The sequence below is a fragment of the Camelina sativa genome, chromosome 5, assembly GCF_000633955.1.
Source record: "Camelina sativa cultivar DH55 chromosome 5, Cs, whole genome shotgun sequence".
NCBI lineage: Eukaryota > Viridiplantae > Streptophyta > Magnoliopsida > Brassicales > Brassicaceae > Camelina > Camelina sativa.
Genome location: NC_025689.1, coordinates 6,982,178 through 7,002,152, shown reverse-complemented (window position 1 = coordinate 7,002,152; position 19,975 = coordinate 6,982,178). Strand labels below are relative to the sequence as shown.

At 36.0% G+C, this 19,975-nt stretch overlaps 6 protein-coding genes across 8 annotated transcripts; 1 reads left to right on the top strand and 5 right to left on the bottom strand.

The window, feature by feature from the left end:
- LOC104785909 (cell division protein FtsZ homolog 2-1, chloroplastic) lies at positions 2,618-6,110 on the bottom strand. Of its 2 annotated transcripts, XM_019245743.1 has the most exons (8): positions 6,005-6,110; positions 4,808-5,530; positions 4,327-4,626; positions 4,154-4,244; positions 3,736-3,860; positions 3,443-3,535; positions 3,294-3,359; positions 2,618-2,998 (listed from the first exon to the last, which is right to left on the bottom strand). In XM_019245743.1, exons 2-8 carry the CDS (start codon positions 5,450-5,452, stop codon positions 2,870-2,872), a joined length of 1,449 nt encoding a protein of 482 aa, XP_019101288.1. In that variant the 5' UTR covers positions 5,453-5,530; positions 6,005-6,110; the 3' UTR covers positions 2,618-2,869. The 2 variants fall into 2 exon arrangements, with proteins under 2 accessions (XP_019101288.1, XP_010509497.1); XM_010511195.2 differs by lacking the exon at positions 3,294-3,359 and having other exon boundaries at positions 2,618-3,064.
- LOC104785908 (putative defensin-like protein 203) lies at positions 6,914-7,547 on the bottom strand. Its single transcript, XM_019245744.1, has 2 exons — positions 7,418-7,547; positions 6,914-7,322 (listed from the first exon to the last, which is right to left on the bottom strand). The coding sequence occupies exons 1-2, from the start codon at positions 7,476-7,478 to the stop codon at positions 7,144-7,146; spliced, it is 240 nt and encodes a 79-aa protein (XP_019101289.1). The 5' UTR covers positions 7,479-7,547; the 3' UTR covers positions 6,914-7,143.
- LOC104785907 lies at positions 8,204-9,325 on the top strand. Of its 2 annotated transcripts, none has more exons than XM_010511193.2 (3): positions 8,204-8,530; positions 8,844-8,999; positions 9,111-9,325. In XM_010511193.2, the coding sequence occupies exons 1-3, from the start codon at positions 8,325-8,327 to the stop codon at positions 9,112-9,114; spliced, it is 366 nt and encodes a 121-aa protein (XP_010509495.1). In that variant the 5' UTR covers positions 8,204-8,324; the 3' UTR covers positions 9,115-9,325. The 2 variants fall into 2 exon arrangements, with proteins under 2 accessions (XP_010509495.1, XP_010509496.1); XM_010511194.1 differs by having other exon boundaries at positions 8,206-8,530; positions 8,844-8,981.
- LOC104785906 (protein ABSCISIC ACID-INSENSITIVE 5) lies at positions 9,433-12,188 on the bottom strand. The gene is made up of 5 exons (XM_010511192.2): positions 11,899-12,188; positions 10,147-11,293; positions 9,980-10,051; positions 9,870-9,899; positions 9,433-9,772 (listed from the first exon to the last, which is right to left on the bottom strand). Exons 2-5 carry the CDS (start codon positions 11,284-11,286, stop codon positions 9,677-9,679), a joined length of 1,338 nt encoding a protein of 445 aa, XP_010509494.1. The 5' UTR covers positions 11,287-11,293; positions 11,899-12,188; the 3' UTR covers positions 9,433-9,676.
- LOC104785905 lies at positions 13,286-15,362 on the bottom strand. The gene is made up of 5 exons (XM_010511191.1): positions 15,163-15,362; positions 14,505-14,767; positions 14,205-14,416; positions 13,865-14,132; positions 13,286-13,773 (listed from the first exon to the last, which is right to left on the bottom strand). The coding sequence occupies exons 1-5, from the start codon at positions 15,203-15,205 to the stop codon at positions 13,468-13,470; spliced, it is 1,092 nt and encodes a 363-aa protein (XP_010509493.1). The 5' UTR covers positions 15,206-15,362; the 3' UTR covers positions 13,286-13,467.
- Positions 18,728-19,875, bottom strand: LOC104785903 (protein YIPF5 homolog). Its single transcript, XM_010511188.2, has one exon. The coding sequence runs from the start codon at positions 19,725-19,727 to the stop codon at positions 18,957-18,959; it is 771 nt and encodes a 256-aa protein (XP_010509490.1). The 5' UTR covers positions 19,728-19,875; the 3' UTR covers positions 18,728-18,956.

Here is a 19,975-nt window from a genome sequence, read left to right as displayed (position 1 = left end):
GATGAGTTCGTTTTATTTTAAATATAAAATTCTAGTATGAATTCATGGAACAGTGGGTTCAAATTACAATTAACAACATATTTTTGTTTTCTATAAATTTGCATGAGGAAAGTAATGCTACATTTGCTTAAATAGATAGAAGGAAGTGTAGTACTTGAGGAGTTGGAAGATGTGGTGAAAAGTTGTGGAATTGATTAAAAAAAAACGCTGATGATGTTACCAAAGGTTTGAGGGTGCTAAACCAATATTTTTAAGTTGAACGTCATGAACAATTTTTTTATATATGCTTGTTTTTTTTTTCATTGTGGCTACCCGGATCCAAAGAAAGAATGTTCAGATAATTAAAAACATCAAATTGAATCTCCTATACATACATTTTGGATAATCAAACATTACCACTATCAAACCAAAACTCAGATAGATATACAGTATTTATATACTAGGGCGAACCCACCACATATAGAGATTTGAGGTCAGCTGACACCACCGTATAAATTACTAAATTCCATTGTAATGATTTAGAGGGGTTATTGATTCTATGATTTTAATGGACTTGAAAATTCAAACAAAAATCATGTGTTATTCAATCATTGATTTTAAAATACTTATCAAAATTATGTGTTATTGGTTCTATGATTTACAAATACTTGTTATAATCTCATGTTATTCATTTAATGATTTGTTTTTGGATTTCAAAATCCACATTATGTTTTAAATGGATTTGAATGGATTTAAAAGTGTAAAATCAAAGGATTCAAATCCTAGGATAAAACATGTTATTTCAAAATCCATTTGTTTTAATTTTTAGAATTTACAATTTCATATGGATTTAGAAATCACCTCTCCAATAAACTTCTGTTAATCTCTCAGTTATGAGTCATGACCGTTCTTTTTTGCACCCCTTTCTTATTTTCAGGCATAAAATAAGAAAAACAAAAAAAACTTTATGATATAATCTGGGGTCTAACTTTATACTATTGTTTTCCGGAAGTCAATTTCTATCTGTTGATAATTACCAGTTGAATATCTGTGCCATCGTTTATATACTTTAGTAATTTTTTCTGAAGTGTTTTAATTAGTTCTTGTTTTGTGCACTCATTGTTTTAAGACATATAAATTAAGAAAATAAGGATAACAAAATTTATGATATAATCTAGTTTCTAAATTCTAACTTTCTACTCCATCACTTGCATTTTATAGGTATTTTTAGGATTTTAAGGTATATTATTTTAATGAATATTTAAATGCATTTAAGTAATTTCTATGATTGGTTGAATTATTTTAAATTTAAACATTAAAACTATTATAAAGAAAAATAAATTTTGTAAGATGCAAGCTTTAGCCAAAACATTGACAAATGTAGTATTGTTTTCCGAGGTAATTTCTATTTTCTTGTTATTAACTAGAAAACATCACCTATTTTCTGGAAAATACTTTTATCTTAAAACTTATTTTAACATAACTATTTTAGATACGTTGTTAAGAAAAGACTGTTCTAGTTAAATTTTAAAATTTTGGTTACTTTTACAATTTATTCGATTTATATAATTATTAATTATTAATTATAATTAATATTCACAAGATAAAATATTTTATCATCACTATGATATCCTAAATTATAATTGTAAACTACAAGATGTTAGTTATGTTTTAGATTCATAATACAGGAAATAGCCTAAATATCTAAATTATTTATATTTTTCAGTAAAAAATTTACATTTTTAATATAAATTCGAATTATTTTAAAATTCATAATAGAAATCCCCAACCCCAAATTTTATGCACCCCTTATCATTGTATCCATCATCACTGGTTTTTCCGAGAGCTTCCATACCAACGTTAACGAGACAGTTAATTTGCTGATACATATAATGGATTCCTCAGCCAAATAAAGTTCATGATATCAGGTTCACCTTTTGTTCATCTTTTTTGTTTTAACCCATAAAAATGCATTATTTCATATTACATTTAAATAGAAATTACAAATTAAGTAAATAAATCATATCAAAAAGAATCATTAAAAAAATACTAATTTAGTTAAAAACAAACCGACACATAATCTCGCTTAATTATAAAATCTAAAGCTTAATCCTCTTTTTTTAAAACTCAAAACCATATATATAATCTCCTTTAATTGTAAAATGCAAATAGAACGAGGTTTTTGGCATCAAGCAAAAGATATGAAACTGAGGAGACAATGTACCATGTTTTGGTGGGTTCACGAAATAAGGGAGAAGAAAGGAAGCAGAAGTTCTAATGAATGTGATGTTGTAACGATATGTTGCCTGACATCTTTACATATAATAGATTGATGGATGGCTAGATGAATGGCTTGTCATGTGTTGGCAAAAATCTCGAGAAAGCAAGTCCGGCTGTTGTAAGCTGTTTAATAGACGTTTCACTCTTCTGCTGGTCTCTGACATGTTTTCATACCGTTTCTGGAATGTAACATGGAATTCATGTTATGGTACACGTACCAATTGCAGGTAAACACAAGAGCCACAAAAAGAAGAAAGAACATCAACTGAATGCCACAAAAAGAAGAAAGAACATCAACTGAATGAAGAATGAAAACAAAGTTAGTATAATTTATCTCACTAAAAGATAACATTACTGATTTTGGCAATTTTGTGCTTAAAACTTTCATAATCATAATGCATATAAGTATGTTTATTTCTCTGACAAGTGACATAACATTTCTAAATAACCTATCAAAGAACACCACCAGAGACAGAGATAGATAGAGAGAGAGCATATACACACACCCACACAGATTCGTGTTCATACATCAAAACATCTTGCTGTATCCGCGAGAGAAGGCAGTACGGTTGACACATTTCTGTTATTGTTGCAGCGTGCAGGATAGTGATCAGACTCGGGGATAGCGAGAGCTACCTTTCTTCTTCAAGAACTCTGGGATCTCCACTGAACCGCTTTCTCTAAAGGAGGAAGAGGGTCTTCTTGTAGCTCCAACTGAGGCAGCATCCGCTTGTGCCATCTGAGCCGCTCGTCCTTCTCCTTCTTCTTGTCGTTTGAAACCCGTAGCTATCAGGGTTATGCTTACCTTTTAACCAACAAAAAACATCAATTATATATCTCTAGACGTCATATACCTGTTTAGTTGAAGAAAAATCAAAAGGACATACTTGACCGGTGAGGGCTGGATCCACAACAGCACCAAATATAAGATTGGCAGTTGGATCGACAAGATCATATATAACTTCTGCAGCAGCATTCACCTACACCAAGACCAAAGTGTATAAAAACTATAGAGCATTTNCCGCTTGTGCCATCTGAGCCGCTCGTCCTTCTCCTTCTTCTTGTCGTTTGAAACCCGTAGCTATCAGGGTTATGCTTACCTTTTAACCCAACGAAAAACATCAATTATCTATCTCTAGACGTTATATATCAGTTTAGTAGAAGAAAAATCAAAAGGACATACTTGACCGGTGAGGGCTGGATCCACAACAGCGCCAAATATAAGATTGGCAGTTGGATCGACAAGATCATATATAACTTCTGCAGCAGCATTCACCTACACCAAGACCAAAGTGTATAAAAACTATAGAGCATTTTAGGGGGATGAAGAAAAATCAGGCTCTGCTCTAACTTGTCTATGGAAGGAAGACTCCAAATGATTTCTACACCCTTTCAAAGGGTCTCTCAAGTTCCAATTATTGTTTATGGATCTATCCATACTGAGATAAGAAACAAAGATGAGAAAGAGAGACAAACCTCAAACAATGTCAAGTCACTTCCACCAGTAATGTTCCAAACGATTCCAGTGGCTCTCTCAATGCCAATATCTAACAAAGGTGATTGGATCGCATTTAGTGCAGCATCTCTTGCCCGACTCTTTCCTGTTTGATTACCAGTGACAAGAAAAAATCAGTATAAAACAAACAAAATAAAACCACTCCTAAACGAAGTTCAAGACTTTCTTTAATACATCATGGCATAGATGCACAACAGTTGAGTAACATAAAATATTATATCGTCACTTTGAGTACCTCACTCTTTATACTGGTTTCTTTGCCACATCAAATCTACTAGCTCGTTAGTTCTATTAGACTACTTTGATACACATCTAGTGTTTGTGCTTATGCAGTTTGAGCGAAAAGAGCTTATCAAATATCAATAATTCCAAGCATACCTGTTGCAGTTCCTATTCCCATCAATGAAGAACCCGCATTCGCCATTATAGCTCTCACATCAGCAAAATCCACATTCACCAATCCAGGAATCTACAAAGCAAAGACAAAGAGAGCTGATAAGTCATATACCAGACATAAAAATGATCACAGGAAGTACATTATAAAGCCATACCGTAATGATATCAGATATCCCACGAACCCCCTGACGGAGTATATCATCAGCTAGATTAAATGCTTCTGTTACCGGAGTAGATTGAGAGACAGCTGTAAGTAACTTGTCATTTGGAATGACGATGAGCGTGTCAACATTGTCTCTAAGAGATGCAAGCCCTTCTTGAGCCTGAACCGTTCTTCTTCGACCCTCAAACGAGAAAGGCGTTGTTGCAATACCTACTGTCAATATACCCATCGCCTTGGCAATTCCTGCAATTACAGGGGCTGCACCAGTTCCAGTTCCACCACCCATTCCAGCCTATAAAATGACAAAGACATGCAAGCATCAATGCTCAGGTAGTGACATTGACTTTTGGACATATGAGAACAAGAAGTAAGTGATTCAGAAATGACACAGACATAAACTGGTTTGAAACCCCCTTTTCTACAACCAAAGTTTATAATTATAGAAGAACGAATGCAAAGATTTGAGGACATACTGTGACAAAGACCATATCTGAGCCATAAAGAGCTTCTTCAATAACTTCTTTGCTCTCTCTAGCAGCATTCATACCGATCTCTGGATTACCTCCAGCACCTAAACCTCTTGTCAACTCCTTACCAATTTGTAACCTATTATCTGGTAAAACAGGAGACATTCTCATAGCCTGGATATCAGTGTTGACAATCCAAAACTCAACGCCTGACATTTCACTCTCTATCATACGATTCACAGCATTTGATCCACCACCTCCCACACCAATAACTTTAATCCTGGCCTCATTGTAATTACTCGGAGCAGATGGCTCTTCAAAATCCTCAGTAACAGGTCCAGTAGTAGACGTTTCCTTTCTTGGATTGGCTATTGTGTTGTTGACCCCTTCACCTCTAAGCATGGATATTTCCGGGTGAAGGTTCAAGAAAGGATCTTGAGCTTGGCTTTGGAAATGCCGTGGAGAGTTTCTAATTGGAGAAGATTCAGATTTCTGAGCAGAAGCAGCAACAACAAGTCTGTTTTTCTTACTCTCAATCATTCTGAAAGAGTTAAACCTGCCTAAAAGATTCTCTGGTAATACATTCTTTCTAAGAACAGTGAGCAACCGAGAATCTGAAGGAGTGAAACACGGTGAAACGTAGGTTGCCATATTAACCGCTCTAGGAAATTACAAACTCCAGAACCAAAGACTAATCCAATTCCACTGGTTAATTTCCCTTAACAAGACCTGTTTCATGAAAGGCTAAGAAGTCAAACCAAAAGCTCTCAATCAAACAAGAGAATAAACGAAACCCTTTTTAGCATTTACAATACACAAAGCAGTGTAATTTGCATTCTTAAAGTAAACATAGACAAAACCCAGTTGCATTTTGCTCCATTTTTAACACAGCATTAGATTACAACGATAAAAGAAGTGAGAAATCACCCCCAAAAAAAAAAACAATAAAATCAAACAAAAATGCTTTTTCTTACAAATTATCGAAACGAAAGCATGAAAGAGGAGAACTTTAATACTACAAATTGACTAAAATTCAATTTTAAAGATGGGTATTGCAAAGTTTTTGCAGCATTTACTCGAAAACAAGGTTAAGAGATTGAAGAAAACACGAGAAAAAAGTTCGATTTTTGGGTAATTCTGCAAAGGGAAGACACTCGAAGAGAACGAAATCTGAGGCTAAAGCAGAGGAGAAGAAGAAGAAACCTGAGAGTAGCAGAAGAATTGGGAGAGGTAAGAGAAGAGAAAACAAAAAAGTGAATTGAAGGAGGAGGAAGGTATGGACTATGGTAGCAAACCCCAAAAGCCAAAACGGAGGGTTTTGGTGTTTTCTGACTAAATATCTCTTTTCATTAAACCCCACACTAAATAATAATTACTAATATAAAAAAAAATGCTTTATGTTCTAATTTTCACTGTCATATCGGTAAAAAAAAAAAAAAATTGGGACATGAATGAAAAACTTTTAAAAAAAAAATTGTTAGTTTGATTTGTTTGGGTGTGAATTTGTTAAATGGCTTTTATACAATTAAATATTTACAAGAAAGTTGTGGTGGTAAATTAAAAAAAGCCATTTGGTTTTAGCAATGGTTTTGATTAGAGCTTTCCTTGGATTTTACTTTCTTTTAAGTTTAGGTTAATTAGAGTTCTCTAGAGAATAAAATTTGTTCACGTTTTGATTGATTAATGCATGAAATTAAATATTCTTTGCTTTGGCTAATTTGATTACACAACGACTTATTAGAAAAAAGTCTAGCTAGGTTTCTAACATTCAAACGAGTTATCGAACTCTTAACAATTATTGGGCTTGTTCGTTTGGTTGACGCTGGCGGCTGCGGCAGCGGCAGCGGCAGCGGCTGTGTTTATGTTTTTAATTGCTGAATTGAAACAACGTTTAAAAATATTAGACGCAGGTCGTAGCGTTTGCCGCAACGTCATGACGCAGGTACCTGCGGCAAGCAAACGAACAACCATACCTGCGTCTGCCACAACCACAGGTACCTGCGACAGCCAAACGAACAAGCCCAATGTGGTTATACGTTAGTACGCTGCATCCCATTGGGGTTGCGGATATATTGTCGGTAAGCACACATATATAGATTGAGAACATATATATAGGAGAACAACAAAAGCAAACATATAATATTCAAATTCAATCTTTGTATTACATTGATTGAGTACACCAGCGACATTTACGGTGTTGATACAAATTTATTGAACGCCATAAAAACACACACACACAAGCATGGAATACGTACACATGTAGATGTGTGACATTGACCATAAGCAAAGCACACATATCAGACCTTTCATATTTGGTATTGCGTCCGGATGATCAGATATACTTAACAAGGTCCGTAGCAGTGACAGTGAATCTCGTCCTCTTCCAATTCACATAGCCCGAACCAAGTTAAGTCGCTTGTCTTGCAAAGAAGGTCACACAAACTTCCGCCCTCAACTTGAAGACACACACCCTCCTGAGCTTCATTTTTAAAGCATGTTTGGGCTTCCGCCTTTGGGAGTCCTGGTTTAAACCGTTCTCACATTAATTTTTCCTCATCCAAATCGATATAAATAGATTAACCAGGACAAAGGAAGTTAATTAAATCTTTAAATTACCATTAGAAACCAACAAGACGATCATCAAGAGAGCAGAGAAGTTAATGATAAGCTTGGCCATCTTTATTTGCTTTTTGCTTTCTGCAGAGAAGTTAATTTTATATGAGTCTTCTTCTTCTTTCAATAGAGCAGAAATTTATGAGATTGTAGCTAAACCATACGAAAGCATAGGATTATTTATAGGGCAAGCTAGTTGACTTTTGTTTCTTCTATATGAAATACTATAATTTATTACTTTTAAGTAATAAAATACTATAAGATTGTTCTACATAATCCAGTGTGAATGAATCATAATGTCGCCATAATTTGGTTCCTTAAAAAACTGGATTGCACGTTGACAAACAAAAGAAATGAGTTGCACTTATGTTGAAATGTATTACAGTATAATTTTTAATGTCATAATATTTTGGCCCAAGTAAAAATCAAGTAAACTAAACTAAAGTAATAATCGTTTATATTAAAGTACAGAAGTCGTCTATGATATTTTTGAAATTATTGAAGTGTTCCTAGTTGGCTAGTTCTTACAAGTAAAGTGCCCAGACTCACTCAACTTAACAAAATGATTAATGAGCACATATTGTGATATTTATAATGTTTTGACATTTTGTTATATAAATTACTACACGAAATATGATTTCGACATAACTAATTAAAAATAAAAAACCACAAGGAAAGCATGGTAAAAAAAAAGTGGGTACAAATCTGAGTGTGGTTAAATTAGTTATAGTTAGAAAAACCGAACCAGAGTTAGAAAAACCAAACCACGGCCTCTGGTTCGGTTAAGGCCGCCCAGTTTAAAAAAAAAAAAAAAAACAGAGTCTTTTCTTCAAGAAGATCTTTACACTCTCACTAACTCTCTCTCACACACACAAGAAGAAGAAGAAGACCATCACGAATCTGAGCTATTATGAGTTGGTTGTGGAAAAAAGATTCATCCTCCTCCGACGCTGGTAACGATTTCACAGATCAGCAGCTCGGAGACTCCACTTCCAACGGGTACTGCACCACCACGGAGGTTGAAAGAAAGGTGTGCAAGACGACGAAGGGCTGGCGCGGTAAATCCGTCAAGAAATGCGAAGAATCCAAGGAGTTCCACATCCGTTGTGTAGGGAAGTAAGCATTTTCGTCGCTTCTCTCTCTCTCTCTCGCTTTGTGAAATTTCTAGGGTTTAGTGTTTGCTTGATTTGTACGGATCAATAAGGTCAAGTTTTGGATTCTCTAGTTTTTTTGCGGATTCATAGCCAGATCTAGTTTTTTTCGATGGAGTGGCATTAGAACATTTTAGTATATTGTAGATTGGTATGTGTTCTTTTTTTATCTCTCGGCTTGAAACTTGAATCAGGATTTTGCATTTTGAAGAATATGTATAACTCTCATCTTTCTAGAAAGTTTCTTATGGATGGTTTGGTTGCTATGCTTGTTTCAGGCCTTACAGAGTCGCCCAAACCAACACGGAAGACGATCTCAAGGCTCTCCCGAAGCAGGATGATGAGAATCCTCTAATGCTCTCTATCGATGCAGGTGCCATGAAACGAAAGATGAAAGAGGCTCTTGGAACCAGCAGGTTATATGGAAAGCATTTGTAAACGATTCTTTCACTTGATCTCAACCTCATTTACCCTATATTCAATCACTATCACTCAACTTGCTTCTCTTGTTCTTGTTGTGCTGTGTTGGTTTGTTGTTGTTGCAGGTAAAAGAGGAAATGAATACCCTAAGTAACTCAAGAAGTGCCCACTAGGTTTCATAGAAAATGCAAGAGGCAAATCAACATGAAGCCTATCTCTCTCACCTCTACTTTAGTTTCTTGCTTTCTATCTTTGTTAACCTTCTGTTGTTACTGAATGTAACTTGAATGTTGGAAAAGAACGCAGCATTTTAATGAATTGGATCTAGAGTTTTAAGTAATCTCTTGTTGAACTATGTTGATATGTTCTGAGTATCTTTTGTCTTGCACATAGTGTCATTCCAATTAAGACTTGGTGTAGTAGTGCAGAGGATCTAATACAAACAAATCTGGCGACAGAACACTTGTTATATTTCCCAAAGATTTTATGATGTCTGAAACACAGAATCACTTTCTTGTTCACAAGGAACAGTAGTAAAAGAAGATCAGACAATGTGTTCCTCCTACCAACACCGAAAACATCAAAGTAAAGATTCTATAACCTCATTCCTCAAAGACAAAACAACAAACCTAGAGACCATCAGTTTTCCCTTGCTCTGTGTCTCGACGACTTCATCTTTCTATTGTTTTGCTTAGAGTGGGCAACTCGGGTTCCTCATCAATGCCCTCAATCTCCCATTCGGTTTCGGCAGTTTCGGTTGTGCCCTCGTCTTCAAGCTCTCAAAATACTGCAACCATAATAAACCAACGACCATTGTAGTCTTCTTCCGAACCAAAATATAATACTTCATCCATCTTTAGAAATGTAAGCTCATAGCTTTTTACCTGTTGCTTCCTCTTTCTCTCCAACTCCGCCTGATCAAAACATAAGAGAAGTTAGTTGTTGTAATCCGTTTCACCAAAGGAATGAGCTCTTAACGAGATGTAGTAAATACCAATGCATGTTTTAGCTGAGCGTTCTCTTCTTTCAACTGGTTCAGTTCAGCTTCCAATTCCACTGTATAGGCCTTCCCAAAATAACAACAAACAACCATTAGCTTTTCTTCTACAAGAAACATTCATAAGTGTCATCAAATGAATGAAAAAAGTGTAATTTTAGTACTTGTTTCCTTGCTCTAGACCTCGCAGCTGACTCGCGGTTCTTGATCATCCTCCTCTGCCTTCGCTCCACTACTTTCTCCACTGGACCATCCGCTACTCTCTTCCTTCCTCTTAACCCTCCCATATCCACTCCATACTGGCCTCCTATGTTATCTACTTGTCCATGTCCTAATCCGTCTGATGACACAGGGCTTAGCGGTCCAACCATCCCCATTTGCTGGCCACCTGCTCCAAACCCACCACCGCCTCCATAACATACCCCTGCCTGAACCGGTGGCGCCTGCTGATACCCTCCTCCTCCTGCCCTTTTACCATAACCTGATGGGTCACCTACACCCATGGCCTGACCAGGAAAAGTAGGATCACCGGTTCCTTGAAACACACCATAGAGTTGTTGCTGCGCTGCTGCGGGTATAACACTAGAAGGGTTCTGGTTTTGGCTTTGGTTCGGATTAGGTTTGGGGTTAGTGGGATGTTCTCTGACCACACCAGCCTTCACTAAGAAGTCCTCAAGTGTCATCTCCCCAAAAGTCGGTTGTCTAGCCGCAGTCTCACCGCCGTTCTGAGCATTGTTTTGACCATTATTACTATTACTACTACGTCCATTGCTGTCTCCTTCTCCACCACCACCTCCTCCTCTATGTATCTCAGACCAAACCTCATCAACAGTCTTCCTACAAAGCGGAGCTGGAAGTGTTAACGAGCCTTGACGAGGAAGACTCGGCTGCTTCGCTATCCCTCTCTTATTGTTGTTACTATTATTAGCCCCTTCGTTGCCCGTAGAACCACCACCAAAGACGCCAACACCGCTCTCGCCTCCATTGTTGTTGTTGTTGTTGAAACCATTGGGATTAGGCGGGACAGAATGAGAAGCTGCTGCTGCTTGCTGACTGTTATTATTCTCCTCTGCGTTCCAAATAGAGACGAGAAACTCGTCCATGTTCATAGACCCGAAGTTCTTGCCGTTCTCACATAGAGCATGTTGGAACTCGTCGAGTGTCAGTGAGTAGATTGAGGATTGTCGTCCCAACGAAGAAAACGGATGATGATTCTCACCACCTCCTACTCCATTCTGTCTTGTCTGCGCCGTCGACGACTCCACTTCTCTCTCTGACATCATCTTTGTTTCTCTAAGTACCATTTAACAACTGCACATACACACAAACAATGACCAATTAACATCTGTATTCACACTATATTGAAACATATACGTTATCACACGACGACAATTATAACCATTTTGTCTCTTATAAATTAAAATCGTCGTATTACTTTTGACCAAACATATAAATGACGTTAAGAAAAATTAAAAAAAAAAACATATGAAAAGAAAAAGATAATTAAGTCGGTCCACGTGAAAATAAAGAAGAACGGTCGACATCATGACAGCGACAAACGATACTAAATATAGCAATAAACAAACTAGTAATTACACATTTCAATAAAGTTTCCGTTTCCAAAAGAGGAAAAAATATCATACCCCACTCGTTTTCTTCTTTAAAGCTAAACTTATCAACACAAAGATAATTAGAGCTTAATTTAACAATACTAAAATAATTCATTAGCTTGGGTACTCATCCTTAAATTAAATCCAGTTCACCATATAAACCAAAATTAAAAGCAAATACCCAAACTAATCTGTTTAAATAAGTAGTAGGAGTTTAAACTATACAAAAAGAAATAAACTTCCTCTAACAGTTCTTATAATCCAAGATCTTGAAAAAAACAATAAATAAATCAAGAAAGTGAGAACCTGAAAATGAAATATGTAAGTCCAAAAACCGGTGGCTTTTATGTTCCTCCGCCGCCGGAAAACTGAAAGAATTAATGCTTCTTGTTCTAGAGGTTCACACTCCTTCACATAGCTTTAAAGCCGCCGGAGAACTTTTAACTGAGAAAAGTTTTTGAGGGAGAGAGAGAGAGAGATGAAATGGTGTGAGAGAGAGAGGCGGTAAAAGGAGAGATTGTATTTATTTTTATGGTTCACCCACGAAGAGAGACAGAGGGGTGGAGGTCAACATCTTTTGTCCAAAGTTATCTTCGACCAATGGGAGATGTAAGCTAAGAGAGGTCCAGGTCCAGGCCCATGATCAGAGGCAAAGAATCTGTACGGCTGCTTCTGACACGTGTTCCGCACGTGTCTCTCTTCTGTTTCTTCGAGTGTCTTCTCTTCGGCTCGACGCGTGTTATACTTCTGCAGTTCTGCTGCTTTCGGCTTACACAAATGTTTTTTCTTTTACGCCAACACTGGTCTGAACCGATGGATTCTCTTTTGAAAATTGCACTTTATTACGATTCGAGAGAGAGGAAGAAGAAGAAGTTTGTTAGAGATTATCGAAATATCTTTGTCTTATTTCTTAATCACAAAACTATACGATTGTGTGATATATACAAATGTGGTATACTAACTTAACCGGTGTAAACCATAAAATCAATCTAAACCTTATACATACTTCCAATAGCACTAGAAGTTGTAGCAAACTACAAGTGTGATTTTGTTTTTTTTTTTATGCTGAAAGAATTTTGTATTAATCACAACTAAAATTTAATAAATAGGTAATAAAATAGGTCGAACTCTTTGTTCATAATTTGTTTTCGGAATATATTTTAACCAAAAAAAAGTATAATTAACTTTTAGAGATCAATACAATTTTATATGAAAACAAATATATGTATTATTGTTGTTGTTGTTGTTGTTGTTGTTGTCCTTAGCTAGTGAAAGTAGACTTGTTCGATTTTGAATAGTAGTAGTACTGCGTTTGGTGTCAGTCAAAAACTCATTAAATTGAAGAAAAAAACAAAATCGAGAAATTAATTATCCTCTTCTTTGGTAAAAGATATCTTTTTTTTAGACTTGACATAAAAATATGATTCCAACATTCGTTTACGAGTGCACGTGGACTCAACTTTACGAATATGGATTATCCCAATTAAAATTTGTTTGTATATTCATAATATACTGCTTTCTATATAGCAAACAATCAACAAAATAATAAAAAAAATATCCGACCTGCCGGAATCGAACCAGCGCGACCTAAAGATTACAGCAACTACTACAGTCTTCCGCTCTACCAACTGACCTAAGGTCGGATGTTTGTTAATATCTCCGTATGATTATTAATATCGTCGATACTCCAAACAAACACACAAGTTTTTAAACTCATCCCAACATTCTACCCACAAGGCCACAACATATGTACCAGTAATCAAATAAATTTGAGAATTTCATGAATCTCTCTGATTGGTTCAAAGTATTATAGCAATCATGTCACAAAACCAAATTAGCCCCATTTTTTTTTGTGAGAGAAGATATATAAGACTTTTAGTTCTTGACTTCATCGTTGGTTAAGAGAGTCTTAACAATGTTATTAACCATACCTGGAGCAAAAGGGAACAAATGCCCAGCTCCAGGAATCTCATGGTATTGGATCCATGGCAGCTTCTGCGCAATGTAACGTTGCAGAGTCACAGGGACAAGCACATCATCATCTCCCTGCCACAAGTGCACTGATCCCTCATTGTTCGGAAACAGATTCTCGAGTTCCATTGGATCGAATTCCCAAGTTCCAAATCCAACAATCATGTCACGGTGCAATGTCTCGTGTGTTCCTTGTTGCCTTATTTGTGCCTAAATAGAGACTTAGATTTGATGAGAATGCAAATAGGTGAAGTAGAAGAAGAAAGAAGTGATGATGCAATTGTTATAAATATATACATACCTCATGTGGCCTTGTTGCAGCACCGAGCTTAAACATGATCTCTTTGTCTGCTTTGGACAACATACCAAGATTTCGGGCCACAACACTTGATCCAGAGAACCACTCCTGTGAGTTCCACCAATGAGTAAGCCAAGGAGCGTAGTGTGCAACACGAACCGCCCATTGGTCATTTCTCGCTTGCTTGTAATAAGCTTCGGTTGATAAGTCTGATGGAAAGTTCTTCCACCAATAGTTCACCACTGGAGCGACAAGTGTTACTCCAGCCAACCTAAAGAATCAAACAGAGTTATACACACACACACAATGTTATCATTAAGAATGTTAGTTCTGAAAGTGATACCTGTGAGGAATGTACTTAAGGCATGCCCAAGTGGCTTGTCCACCCATCGAGAACCCGATGACATAGAACTTAGAGCCTAGACTCAACTGATCAGCAAGCTCTTCTACGTCCAAAGCCAAGCTTTTGGGAGTACGGTTTGGGTCAGGATCACTCTCTCCATAACCAGGTCTATCAAATGAAACCATATACACACCTAGTCCTTCTTTTATATCCTACAACATTGATATCAGTAAGTTTACATCTTAAAACAGGTAACAACTAGTAAATGTTTTGGCTTTGAGAACATTATAAAACAAGTACCGGTGATAGTAGCGCTGCGAAAACATTATCGTGCCTGGAACTATCAGAACCATGGACAACGACGATTCTATGGGTAGCTTTATCTCTTGGAACTCCTTGCTCTGTGTAAGCTAAATGCCTTCCGTCTCTAAGCTTAATCCTTGGTCCTGTGATGGATGGACCATCAGGAGAGCCACATAGCTTCGATGGAGGAGGCTGGATCGCCTTATAAGTCGAAGCAGCTATACAGACAAAGAACACCAACAACAACTTCTGAAGAACACCTGTAATTCAGATTCAAACAAACAGAGATTTTGTCCTGTCTTTAAAAATGAATCTTCAAGGGCAAGTAACAAAGCTGTGATGTCTCTTAAGACCCAAACTCATCACTCTTAGGCACTTATTAAACTGTTAAAGATTCCTCAAAACAAAAAAAAAATTAATGTGACTGTTGCCACCATTAAATGTGATTTGTCTAAATTTCAATAATCTAATAATCATTTCACTTCACATCAATTCCAAGTTCTCTACTTCTTGAAACAAAACAAAAAAATTCAAAAATTAAAAATACTGGAATCAGAGAAATTTTTCTTGATGAGTTTTTTTCCTTTTTCGGGGCAAAAGAAGAATTTTCACAATCTAATGGTGAATTGTAAATAGAAGAAAGAAAAGATCAAACCTGAGGAGGGAGACCTAGGAGGATCTGTTGATCCAGTGGCCATGGTCGAGAGAGAGAGATACAGGTAGAAAAAAGGGAAGTAGCTGGAAAGTAAGAGAGAAGAGAGGTTGGTCTAAAAAAAAACGCAGTTTAGACTATCTAAAGGGTTGCTTGCTGCAACTTTTACAAATTTGGTCGTTTCTTGTTTGTTTGTTTGAGTTGTTAAGCCAATGTAGTAGGAGTAAGATGTGAATACCTTTAAGCCACGTAATCCCGTTGATTAAATTACAAAGTTACTATCACCGAGTGGAATAATAGACCCCGAAAAACTGAAAAAAGGAAAGTAGAAAAAAATGCAAAGTTTATAAAAGAAAAGCATGTAACATATTCATTGCAAAATAATACGTAGATATTTTTGGTAGGTGTATGTATATCTGATTAGTGTTAGACTGTTAGGTGTACCTTCTCCTCTATATATAACCTTTTTATAGTAAACAAGAAATCAGAATTTTTATCATTTAGTGTTTGAGTTTTTGACAATGGTGTCGTTGACTTAGTCAATATTTTATTAGGAATTGATCCAACAGTTGAATTCATGTCATTCGGATTTAAACGAAAATATTTTAGCCATGTCAGATTTGGACATCATCAAATATTTGAAAATATTTTCTTGCAGTTGTTATAAACAGCATCATAGACCACAATTAGTAAACTTTGGACATCTACTGTGAAAATACGCAAATACATCACCAAAAATTGTTGAAATAATTTGCTGAAAAAAATTATATTTAAAAAAAAACTCAAAGATTATGAATATTTCATGATTATTAAAATTGACAAACCTCTAAACTACTTTTATATTACATGTAGTGTTCCTCGAATTCGAGTTCTTATTGTGAGATATACAACTTGAAGTTGATGTGGATGTTGTATATAATTTGCATCTTAGTCCAGATGATGATTAACTGAATTAATTAGATATATAAAATTGTATCATATATAAATGAATTACATTTTCAGAAATTTATAGAAAATAATTAATTAAATACGAAATATATCAATTAATAATTAAAAATGATGAATTCATCGTGCACATGATATACTATTTATTAATTAATTGATATAAAATTAGTTTTTAAATTAAGTTAATTAATTAAATAAAAATACAAATTTTATATTAATCTTTCCAAACCGAGTTTATAAAATATGCAAAGTTTGTAAAACAAAAGCATAACATGTTCATTGCAAAATAATACGTAGTTTTTGGTAGGTGTATATCTGATTAGTGTTAGGTGTACCTTCTCCTCTATATACTGTATAACATTTTTATAGTAAACAAGAAATCTAAATTTTATCATTTAGTTTTGAGTTTTTGACAATGATATCGTTGACTTAGTCAACATTTTATCAGGAATTGAGATCGAACCGTTAATTTCATGGCATTGGGATTTAAACAAATATATTTTAGCCATGTTAGAAATGGACTTGATATATAGATTTTTGCCATGTTAGAAATGGACTTTATTTTTTTTTTAAACTTATTTTAGCCATGTTAGAAATAGTTTACAAGTGACATTTTAAAATAATTAAGTGGTTTTGAGTCTAAGTCTGCACATTTTCTCAAGTTAATAACCGAAATGATTTATATATTTTATTTATAAATGTTATTGAACAAGTAATTTCTAGGAGTTGTCTAAAATTTTATTTATATACATTGAGCTATTTACGGTTGGTAATATAGTATCGATGTCAATATGTATCTTATGCATTATATAGAGCAAAGCTTAGCATAAAAAATGGAGTTCCTTATTTTTATATATACTTATGTCTCAAAATCACAAAAAAAAAAAAGAGAGGTTGTATATATATAAAATTTACTAGATTAAGAGGTATTTAGTCTTACTATGTGAGTAGCCTCGTTTTGGTGACTAGAAAGTTTGTGGATATGTATCTATATTTTTGGGTGGACAAAAACAAAAGGTAAAAACTGAGAAGAGAGAACAGTAAAAAATATCATTCCCTCCTAACAACATATTAGGAAATAGAACTAAACTAGTAATGTATCATTTATGACGGTTGCTCATTTAAAAATGCATACAGCGACCGTTGCACCGTGAACATTTATGTAGTATATAGTACAACATTTATTACTACATAATTCTCAAGTCACGAGTCTATAACAATATCTTTTCTTCTTTTGGAATTTCCTTTTCTCTTTATATAAAAGTAGGTATCGTGAAAGTCCCAAAAATTCCCAACAAAGATAGTTGTAGATTCGTTGAGGACCGTTCTACTGACCCATCTTCTCCTCCCGTTATACACCCTCTATATATACGTAATAACTACAGAATCAAGTGTAAACCACAAGATTCCTAAACCGGAAATTAATCAGAATCAACATGACACATCGTGCGGGTTTGGTAAACTGGGGAACAGAAGCAGAAGCAGAAGAAGAAGAGAAACAAGAACCAAAAGAACCTAAAAGCGATGGCGAGGAAGGTAGTGAAGATGATCTGTTCGAGATAGACTTGGAGGCAGTAAATGATCTGACGTCGTCTCCACCGTACGATTGGAAGAGATTTCCGGCAAGGACAGGCAGTGTTTTACTGGCCAACTGTCTGTTACCAGCTGCAGACATCTCTAGTGCAGTGCCGGCAACGTCACAGGTTGGAGTGATTTGGTTTGGTTTTTAGAGGGTTTCTTTTATCTTGAAAAACTAAGAATTGAGGGTAAGAACGCTTAACTTAATATTTTACGGTGCTGTCTATACATGGCATGTGTTAAGACGAATGTTTAATGGTTTATCACTACAAGTTGATCATTTCATATTAAAGGATATAATAGAGGAATTAGGTGGTGTACATGGCTACATTTCGCAAAACATTGTAAAGGATATAACGACCCGCTTAAAAGTTTGGTTTCTATTTGTTCGGGTACTCAAGAACATGAGCATCTCTTTAGTACATCCATCAGAGTGATATATCTACATTGTTTGTTTCCTGTTCAAATATTGTGGAAACACTGGTGGAACACTAAAAAGTAGTTAGTTCCGTGGGTCAAGGTATAACTGGCAAAGAAGAGAAAAGGTTCCCAACAGCATTCACGTTAAGCTCTAGCAAGACTGATATACTCAATTTCAGAGCGAATTCCATCTAAAGAGACTGTGCCTAAGATGAAGACAACTCTTTTTAATGTGGCAAAACTCAATCAACAAAAGTACAGGCAGTTCTAGAAAATGACATTAGGATAGTAAACTGACGCCAAGAGCACATGTCACACTATTTCTCTATTCGGGAAGAAACCAATACCAAGTAACTCCTAGATGCTAATCAGAATTTCATTCGACTGTCTTAGTTCCAAACTTCCCATCAGCCAAAATCTAAACATAATTTACTCAAATCCTAACAGTGTCAACCATTCCTAAAAACTTGACACCTAAGAGAATAATCCGAGATATAAGCACATCTTCATAACTTCATACCAGACAAGCAAAAGGAAGCATATTAAGCTCTTATCAAAAAAAAAAAAACAATATGTTCTGCATTGGCTCAGGGCATTTAATCCCAAACAAGTTATGTCAAAAGGCTGAACAAACACATCAATGGAATCGTATAAAATAATTCTTAAGTAAACACCTCGTAGATCAAGTGAAAAGATACACAAACATTGAATCAAATTTCTTCTTAAACATCTTTCTAAATTTATCCCCAAAAAAAAAAAAAAGCCTTTACACCTTCGCTGCTATTCCCACCCAATTCATCAACCTCACATCAAAGAACTTGTAGCAATTTTTTTTTGCTACTTGCAGAGGACATTCAAAATATAACAAGAAGAGAGAATAAAGTATAGATCAAGAAACAAGCGTACGCGATCAAGCCACGATGCTCTTCACCACCATCAGCGAGTGAAACCACCAAAGTAGAACAAGCCCTAGTTGACCACAAAACAAACACCCCCGCAAGCACGTACTTAACCACCCCAGCTCCTTGCGGCACAAACAACGACACCGCAGATAAAACCACCACCGGAAGCAAACAGTAACCAACCAAGCTCGTACACGTATGGAGATTAAGGTTCCCGTTTCGACCAGCAAGCATGTTGAACACAACGTACAAGAAGATAGACGAGACGACGATCCATCCAAGTATAACACCGAACTGGATCTTACCAGCTAACAACTGAAACAAACAAAGCGCGAGGTATAGAAAGATTGGACCAGATAGATCTGAATCCTTATGAACAGTTTGATTAATCCGAAACGGATTTAGAATCGATCTAGTCTTTTTCCAGATTTGATCTGGATGTATACCGAGCTCGTCAAGCAGAGGCTCCTCGTCTTCAAACGATGGCGAACCACCACCAAAAGAGGAAGATGAAGAGATTGTGCCGCCGAATGGTCCGGCTTGTGTAGCGGATGACGCGGCTGCGGATCCCATGTTGAATGATAAGAAAGGGATCTGGGAAGAAGATGAAGGAGGTGGCTGTTGAAACGGAATCGGTGCGAATCTTCGTTGCTGGACATTAGCACCGCCTGAAGATCCACCGGTTGGGAAAACTACAGGTGGAACTGCGAAATCCTTCGTCATCTTCGGAGATCGACAAAACTAGTAACGAGATTCGAATTTTAGGGTTTCACGATTTGGATCAATTGCGAGAAAAAATTCCCTTTTTCTTGATAGTGAAGCGTACGAAGACTCACAAGACAGCTTTAGAAGAAGGCGCGTGAGGGTATTTTTGTCCGTCTATATAGTTTTATGACGAGATATAACCACTAGGCTTCTTCGGAATTGGTTTGTTGACGTATATGTCTGCTGTGATATGACCATTGTATCCT